Genomic DNA, 9,621 nt, shown 5'->3' with positions numbered 1-9,621 from the left:
CTGCTGGAATAAAAAAATGTCTATCATTTTACCTTACTTAGTATTTCCAAATAGAAAACTAACAAAAACACTATAACTATAATAGCCTACACATACTAACATATCTAATAGCACACCTGGCCCACTAAAATAGTTAGAAAATATTAAACAAATGTCCTTACTTGAATCAGAGAACCACACCTAGGAACCACATCCATGGCAACTACAGTTGAAGACTGAAGAAAACAAAGTCTACAAAAATACAGTTACAGGTTAAGCAAATGGCAGCAAAATGACACAGAAAAGCCTACTTTAATATGATAAGAAATTGGAGGAAAAATAATTATAATCTTAAACAATAATTTTTTGGGGCAAAGTGCAAAATATTTATACACACTCTGGAAATGTGTACAAATATTTTATTTAAATATCTTAATCCTTTAAATGAACTAAAAATTGAATACTACAGATTAATATATGAAATGTACTTTACATAAAAAAATATACAACATGTGGAAGATCAATAGTTTCAAGAATGTTATGTTAAAAAGCTACTTATATTGTTATTATGAAATGAATTGAAATGAAATGAGATTAATTTATAACGCGCAACTTAGCCCAATGGGCGTCAAGGCGCCTAACCAAATATAGGATCCACCATCACAGTTGCTTACTGATAGGCCTTCGAGAAGTACCAGGTTTTGAGTGCTTTCTTGAACATAGTCATAGAGGGTTGAACCTTGATGTCAAAGGGAAGAGCATTCCACAACCGCGGAGCCACGGTAGAAATAGCCCTACTTCCCCATCTAACTTTCTTAAAACGAGGAATTACTAGCAGGTGCAGATCTGCAGAACGAAGAGCCCTGCTAGGGGCATAGCAAGTCAAAAGAGAGCCCAGAGCATTAGGAGGATCTGCCCTTAAGGCTCCAAAAACCAGAGTCAGAAGTTTAAAAGAAATCCTATATTGGATGGGGAGCCAATGAAGGCTTTTCCTGGCTAAGGTGGCCGAAGATGCAGCAGGAACAGATAGAACAAATCTAGCTGCCGCGTTTTGTATCACCTGAAGGCGATGAATCAGACCCTTGTTAATTTCAGCATATAAAGAGTTGCAGTAATCTAGTCTTGATCCAACCAGTGCCACCACAATCTGCATACGTGACTGAGGAGAAAGATAGTGGACAATTCTCCTCAGAATCTTAATGACCCCCCAGCATGTATACACCGTTCTGTTAACCTGGAGGGTCATTGACAGTGAGGTGTCAAATATGACGCCCAGGTTCCTGGCGGAATGAGATGGAGTAGGACAAGAACCCAGAGACGGGGGCCACCACTCATTAGACCAACAATCCTGATTGTTCCCGAAGATCAGGACTTCGGTCTTATCACCGTTCAACTTCAGAGAGTTTAGAATCATCCATTCGGAGACTGCCTGCATGCAGCTCCTAAAGTTGAACGCTGAGATATTCTTCGAGTGGGTCAGGGACACCATAATTTGGGTGTCATCGGCGTATATATGAAAAACAATTAGAATTATGTTATAAATATATTTATTTTACATAAAAGTTACATTAAAATATCAGTCTGTTTCTATTTCTTATAAAATGTTAAATTAATTTTTAATATCTATCTATACATTTATAATACAGTATTTCTTTATAATATACACACGTAAAACTTTAATAACAAACGTGCAGTTGGGAGTTTTAGAATAATTATTCCCACTCCAACCTAAAGAAAAATAGGGAAAATATTGGACTAGAGTGGTCACATTTATTATGACCACTCAAACCTAAACCACATTGGCGACAGTTTTGGACTTTGATGATGTCAGATTTACTTTTCCCAATCCAACCTAAGCAAAATTAGGTAAAGTGTTGGCTTCTGGAGTGGTACGATTCACTATTCCCACACCAACCTAAGCCCCATTTGAAAAACTATTGGACTACGGAGGAGTGTCCTTTACTATTCGCACTTCAACCTAAGCAACATTGGTGAAAGGTTTGGACTCTGAGGGAGGTCACATTTCCAATTGCTTCTCCAACACAAACAACATTAGGGAAAGTGGAGGACTTTGGAGAACTCAGATTTACTATCCACACCGTAATCTAAATATCAAAGGGGAATGTGTTGGACTTTTGAAGGGGCAGAATTATTATTCCCACTCTAACCTAAACAAAATTAGGAAAAGTATTGGAGTCTGGAGGGTTCAGATTTACGATTCCCCAGCCTAAACAACACCTTGGAAAGAGTTGGACTTTGTAGGGCCCAGATTAATTATTTTCATTCCAACATAAAACATTAAGAAATATACTGAACTCTGGAGGAGTCATATTTACTATTTCCACTGGTATCTAAGTAATTTTGGGGGTATGTGTTGAACTTTGAGGGGTCAGATTTACTATTCCAACTCCATCCTAAGCAATATTGGGCAAAATGGTGGACTCTGGAGGGGGGTCACATTTCCTATTCCTACTCCAAACCTAGATACACTGGGGAAAGTGTAGAACTTTGGAAGGGGCCATGCTAAGTATTTTCCCAATATTAAACAAAATACAAGCAAATTATACTGTGAGGCGAGAGTTACTCTTAACACCGGAAATGAAAGAAAATGAAAATAAGTTCACTAATTCACCAATAGACAACTAGTGGATTGATTTAGAGTTTGACCGGGTGCTCAGTCACAAATGTGATGGATATTCTGTCCATCTAATTATAAGTGCATCAGGATATAATGCCTTTGTAAATAAGCGGATGGAATATCTGTCATGTATGTGACCGTATACTGTCCACCAGACTCTGAATCAGGCTTTGTATAACTACTAACATATCAAGTACAATTAACAAAATACTATAAATCATTATTACAATAATATTTTGTAAAGAATTGAAACATAATTATTATTTTGAGTTGTACAGAAATCCAACAAAATAAACTCAATCAAATTAAAATGTAGCAATTAAAAGACACTTAACAGTAAAATGTATAAAAAATAATTTCTAACCAAAAAATAAAATTAACTTACCATTAATCTAATAAATCTATCAATAACCTTATTAATAAAAGAATCTGTTTCATTAAAATATCATATTGAATAACACTTGCTATCCTACTCTACTGCAAACTAAAATTCCACAAAAAAGTAAAATAAATAACACATTACATACAATTATTCTAAAAAAGTATACTCGTCATGTATATATCACCTAAAATATTTCTTATTATAAAAATAATAATGGAAAAAAATACAAAATTGAATTGCCTCTTAATTAAATATTTGATTATAAAATGTACACATAAATAAGCTACCTACCGAATTAATAATGAAAATAAAAATAACAAATGACAAATCGTATCTATATACATATTTAAAATTACTACCCATCCTACCCCTACAAAACCCAATAACCTGCCAAAACATCCCAATACTAATTAGTGTAATTACAAGGTATAAATAAAAAAAAATTTTAAAACATGGAAAATGTATTAAGTAAAAATACAATAATAAAAGATAAACATCTATATATAACGATGTTAACGAAATGTATATTTTATGCATCAATATTTTCTATAAAGTAAAATAACATGATTTTTTTACCTGTGATATTATGTTCCCAATTCTAAGTGTGGTGGACAGGGTGCATTACTTTTGTGAGTTATGGTGCACTCCGAGTTCTACCTTGTTCATCAAAATTTTAACAAAAAGCGTGCTGCCTCGGGTGCGTATGTGGTCAATCATGCACAATATTACACTCCAATATACAGCCAAAGATACTCATTCCTTGGACCCCAACAGCACTGCTGAAAGAAAATGTCACAAATAATACTCAAACATATTCAATGCTTTGAAAAAAATATGTATTGATCCTGTTGCTTCAAATTTTATGGCAAGACCGGAGGCTCCTATTATGCTTTCTTTTCTTGCTTTATTCCAATAGCAGCAAGATAAAACTACTCTTCCCAGAAGGCTTGGAGAAACAACTACCAGCCAATGGGAAACAAAGAAGCAAATACTGACCAATCACATCATAGATAATAGTATAAGGTGTATCGTGACTGCAAACAGCCCTCTTTTCTTGCTGCTCGCAGTCAAGATAAGTACCTTTTGACATTTACGTTGTTTATATGACTAATGTTACTGAATTATGCTCTTTCTGTAAATATATTTGGGGTTTTCCAGCAAAGCTTCGCTGCTTCTGTTTACCTCGCGCTCATACGCGCGTACATGAAATTTCTCTTCCGCTCCCCCCCCCCTGCTCTGCACGCTTCGTGTGTTCCGCGCGCGCCTTTCTCACCGGTCGCTGGCTTCCTCAAACCGGTGGCGCAGCGCTTCACACCGTCTTTCAGGTTTTCGACGTCTCCGCTTGTGTTTTCTCCACACGCTTTATTGCCTCAGCCCTCGTGCTACCGTCCTCTGCTTCACACGCCCCTAGAAGGAGGGGTTTCCTCCTTTTTACACGCCCACACTCCTTTCTGCTCAATTAACCTTTTATAGTCTGGTTTGTGGCACATTTCCCAGCTTTTCTTCACCATGCAGGTTTCAGACGGGCAAAATGATAATGAGGGTGAAGAATTTAAAGAGGACTTGAGTTCATTTATTAACTCCTCAGTAGAAACTGCGGTTGAAGCTTCAATGAAGCGTTTTTCAAAGACTATGGAGAATTCCCTCTTAAGTTTAATGACCAAAGCAATGGCCCAATCTGCGGGGGATAGCAGAAAGCTTACAGTGGTACACTCCAAGGTTTCTTCTTTGGCGTCAAGAGTGGTTGGTGAGTCTTCCTCACATATGACAGAGGACGTGGTTCCTCCCAGGCCTCCTGTTCAGGAGGGGTTAAAAAGTTTATCTGGTAAACGCAAGGTTAAGTCCAACAACCCGGAGGTACCACAGAAATTGGTCATTTCCACAATTCACGACACAGATGATGATATGGATGACGCCACTGACCTTGATGATATTTTTGATATTGTGGGTCCTTCCCCTCCTAAGAAATTGAAACTCGACGCTTTTGCGTCGGAGCCGGTGCTGGATCCTGAAGGTACCCCTCTCTTTGACCCGGCTTCTATCAGGCATCCTAATTCTACCGAATGGTTCCCTATTGACCATGTCGGAGAGTATATAACCTCCAGACTTCGTCTCCCTTTAGACAAAACTGTCCGGGCCAAATTAAAGTCCGAGTGTCCTAAGCCCTCTCTCCCTTCTCACATAACTTCTACCCCTGCCATTGATCAACCTCTCCTCACTTTCTTCTCGAAGTTTGGCAAGGACCCGCGCAAAGGCGTGGATAAAGCTTGGTCCTCCTGCCAAGACAAACTGCTTGATTTGGTGGGACCACTGGCCCGCATCTTTGATTTAGCTGAAACAGCTCGTCTGGATGGGACAGACCTTAACCCAGAGGAGATTTCGCTGTGGGTCCAACGCGCTTTTTGTCTCCTGGGAAACACTAATGCGGCCTTGACTCATGAGCGCCGCAAGGGTCTCTTAATAAAGTTAGATCCCAAGCTTGCCAACCTTGCCCCCCTAGATCCTGGCGTCAAGGCTGATGGTCTTCTCTTTGGAGATTCGTTAGTAAAGGACTTAAGTCGGTTTGTCACCACCTTTGCCTCATTGGACAAGGCGCAGCAGTCCATCAAGAAGGTCTTTCCTTCTCGGGTTTTTGGCAGGGCCGGAAGAGGCAGGAGCCGCTCTACCGGCCGTGGTTTCCAGTCCCAAGGCTCCCGTGGTGCCTTCAACTCCAACCAGCAGGATTTCAAGCCCCAGTTTTACCCCCAACGAGGTCGAGGTTACAGGGGCAGGGGCCAACGTGGCTTCCGCCACAACAACAACAACTCCCAACAAGGTGAGTGCAGTTATTCCTGTGGGGGGTCGTTTAGCCCTTTTCCTTCACAGATGGCTGACTCTCACTGCGGATCCTTGGGTTCTCGACACCGTCCAGGGTTATCGTATCGAGCTTTACGCTCCTCCTTTTCAACATGTTCTTCCTTCCCCTCTAGTGTTCTCAACAGAAATGTCACTGCTGGTCACCTCGGAAATACAGGCCCTTCTCTCCAAAAAGGCTATTCTGGTTTCCCCCTTCGATCCCTCCGGCTTCCTCAGCACTCTTTTTCTTGTTCAAAAGAAAAACAAAAAGATGAGACCGGTGATTAATCTCAGATTCTTCAATCAGTTCGTGGTTTATCGCCACTTCAAAATGGAGACGATTCTTCACTTGCGAGACACTTTGCGTCTAAACGATTGGATGGTCCGCATAGATCTCCAAGACGCTTATCTTTCTGTTCCTATTCACGAATCGCACACAAAGTTCCTCCAATTTCAATGGCAAAACGTCACTTATCGTTTTCAATCTCTGCCCTTCGGTCTTTCTTCAGCACCCTGGTGCTTCACAAAGGTAATGAGACCGGTCGTAGCTTATCTACGATCTCTGGGGATCAGACTCATCATTTATCTCGACGACATTCTCCTCATGAATCTAGACAAATCGGCATTATTGAACGATCTCAACACTACACGTTCTCTTCTTCTCGAATTGGGGTTTCTCCTCAATTTAGAAAAGTCCTCTCTCATCCCGACTCAGAGCATGGAGTTTCTGGGGTTCCGTATAGATTCCCCCCTGGCTTCCCTGTTTCTTCCTCAATCCAAGATCTCCACAATTCAAACGGAGATTTCCCAGGCTCTGCGCCGTCCACTCATTTCTCTCAGAACCCTTGCGAGAATAGTCGGCCTTTTATCAGCCTCCATTCAGGCTATCTTCCCAGGTCCCCTCCATTATCGCGCTCTTCAGCGCCTAAAGATCAGGCATCTTCGGCAAGGTCTCGCTTACTCCGATCAAATAGAATTAGATCTCGAATCTCAACTGGAACTGCAATGGTGGTTAAACCACTTGGAGGCTTGGAACGGCCGAACCATCTTCGCTTCCGCCCCAGATCTTGTATTAGAATCCGATGCAAGTCTGACAGGTTGGGGCGCCCGTTGTGGACCAATATCGACTGGCGGTACATGGTCAAAAGAGGAGTCCAAATTGCACATCAACTGTTTAGAGATGCTTGCAGGTTCCTTTGCAATCCAGAGTCTGGCAAAAGACAGAGTAAGTTGTACCATCCTTCTACGCATGGACAATGTTTCTGCGGTTCGTTATATAAACCATCTCGGTGGCACAAAATCGAAGGCTCTAGCAGATCTGGCAAAAAGCCTTTGGGAGTTTTGCCTTTCCAACAGACTTTCGCTCTCTGCGGAATATCTCCCAGGAGATCTCAACGCTGTGGCCGACTGGCATTCTCGCTTCCTCCGGGATTCCAGCGACTGGAAGCTTCTTCCCTCCGTGTTTCTCTCCCTCTCTCAGTTGTGGGGTCCTTTCTCAGTAGACCTTTTTGCTTCCCGTCTCAATTCCCAGTTGCCTCATTTCTTCAGTTGGCGTCCGGATCCTTTGGCTCTGGCGACCGATGCCTTCCTCCAAGATTGGTCCCTTCACCTCAATTATGCCTTTCCTCCTTTTCTGTTGATCAACAGGGTTTTATCGCAGGTGCGGCGCCAAATGACATCTCTGGTAATAATAACTCCCTTTTGGCAGTCCCAGATTTGGTTCCCGTCTCTCCTGGAATTGGCGGTAGACTTCCCCGTCCTTCTTTCTCCTTTCCCCAATCTTCTCTCGGATCCTCAGGGCAACCCCCATCCTTTAATGGTCAACCAGTCTCTGACGTTGTCCGCCTGGAAAATTTCCAGCCTTCCTCTTCTGATTTCGTCATTTCACAGGAAGCTTCAGTCTTTATTAGTCGAGCATGGGCCCCTGGCACCTCCAAGGCTTACAAGTCCGCCTGGTCTCTTTGGTCAAGCTGGTGTCTGCAGAAATCTGTCGATCCCGTTTCAGCCTCTTTAAACTTTATGGTTAACTTCTTAGCCTCTGAGGCTAGCTCGGGTAAATCCTATCGTACCATCAACCTCTATAGATCTGCCATTTCACTCAATCATACCCACATTGATGGAAAACCTGCGGGGGCGCATCCCTTGGTATGCAGACTACTAAGAGGAATTCGTTTTTCAAAACCTCCTTTGGCTAAGTATTCTAGTTTATGGGATGTCAATTTGGTTTTGCAATTGTTTTCTACCTGGCCTGATAACTCTGCTCTTTCATTAAAAATGATCTCAGCTAAACTTACTATGTTATTATGTTTAATTTCCATTAAACGAGTATCTGATGTGAAGGCCTTAGATGTTTCTTCTAGACAATTTACTCCTACTGGTGTAATGTTTCATATTCATAAACGTACCAAGACCAATTTACAGTCTGTGTTCTATCCCTATTTTCCCTCCAATCCCAAATTGTGTGTAGGCCAATGTTTAAAAGTTTATGAAAGTAAGACCTCTGCTCTCAGGACTTCCTCCAGCTCCCAACTCCTTATTTCCTTTCGTAAACCCTTTCATCCTGTTTCTGCTGCTACCTTGGCCCGTTGGGTTCGTTGGGTCATGTCCCTGGCAGGTATTGACGTCTCCGCTTTCGGAGCTCATTCCACTAGAGGAGCCATGGCTTCTAAAGCCTTTTGGGCTGGCTCCCGTCTGGAGGATATCCTGAAGTCAGCAGATTGGTCTAATGATTCAGTGTTCCGTACATTTTATTGCAAACCTGTTCTTACTGCTTCTTCTATGGTGGTTGATATGCTTTAAACAAGCATAATAGGAGCCTCCGGTCTTGCCATAAAATGTAGATTTTCCTAATAATTTATGACGGAAAGTCCTAATTTTATTAAAGACACGGAGGCGAGTATTATCCCGCCACAACACTTCTAACTGGTGTTCTCCCTCCCCACAGGAACTCCAGCGCTGCCACCGGCATCATCCTGAGGTCCTCATGGATTCTATCAAGATCATTCCTTCTGATACGGCACCTTCTGTCCTTGGACTGGATCTTCTCTCCGACTCTCCTCTGGTGGTCTTCGGAAAATAACTTTTTACGTGGACTTTGACTTTTTGCATTTTGTTCTCTGTTTCTCCTTTATCTTTCCATACTCTATGATTGCTCGCATAAGAAAAGAGGGCTGTTTGCAGTCACGATACACCTTATACTATTATCTATGATGTGATTGGTCAGTATTTGCTTCTTTGTTTCCCATTGGCTGGTAGTTGTTTCTCCAAGCCTTCTGGGAAGAGTAGTTTTATCTTGCTGCTATTGGAATAAAGCAAGAAAAGAAAGCATAATACTCGCCTCCGTGTCTTTAATAAAATTAGGACTTTCCGTCATAAATTATTAGGAAAATCTACATTTCAAACCCTAATTAATATATGGATCACTCCTGTAATCTATCTTCTTTTGTCATTATTACCATACAAAAAACTTTATGATCCTATTTGTAAATCATACATTTTAGAATTTTACAAACATTACAAAATGTGATTGCCCAATGCATTTCGGGATGCTCTTCCTTCATCAGGGGCTGTTGTTTGTAACTAAAATGTAACCAAAAATGAACAATATTCATGTTCAAGTAGGCCCAATCCCTACGCAACAAATTGATTAATAATTTGATAATATTCGACTGTTGCAGTGCTGTGTTGACAAACCTGTTATGAGTTGTTATCCTTAAATAAAATGTGTTGCATCATGCATCTGTGAACCATAAGTGTCTCCAGCCCGATACCTAAACCCTGTGAACAA

General features: G+C 41.3%; 1 protein-coding gene across 1 annotated transcript; it reads left to right on the top strand.

The window, feature by feature from the left end:
* Positions 1 to 4,530: 4,530 nt before the first annotated feature.
* LOC146796609 (uncharacterized) lies at positions 4,531 to 8,913 on the top strand. Its single transcript, XM_085631356.1, has 3 exons — positions 4,531 to 5,814; positions 5,969 to 6,114; positions 8,779 to 8,913. The coding sequence occupies exons 1-3, from the start codon at positions 4,611 to 4,613 to the stop codon at positions 8,911 to 8,913; spliced, it is 1,485 nt and encodes a 494-aa protein (XP_085487482.1). The 5' UTR covers positions 4,531 to 4,610.
* Positions 8,914 to 9,621: the final 708 nt, after the last annotated feature.

Source organism: Triturus cristatus, chromosome 10 (genome assembly GCF_964204655.1).
Source record: "Triturus cristatus chromosome 10, aTriCri1.1, whole genome shotgun sequence".
Lineage (NCBI taxonomy): Eukaryota > Metazoa > Chordata > Amphibia > Caudata > Salamandridae > Triturus > Triturus cristatus.
This window is presented reverse-complemented; position numbering and strand designations above follow the sequence as displayed.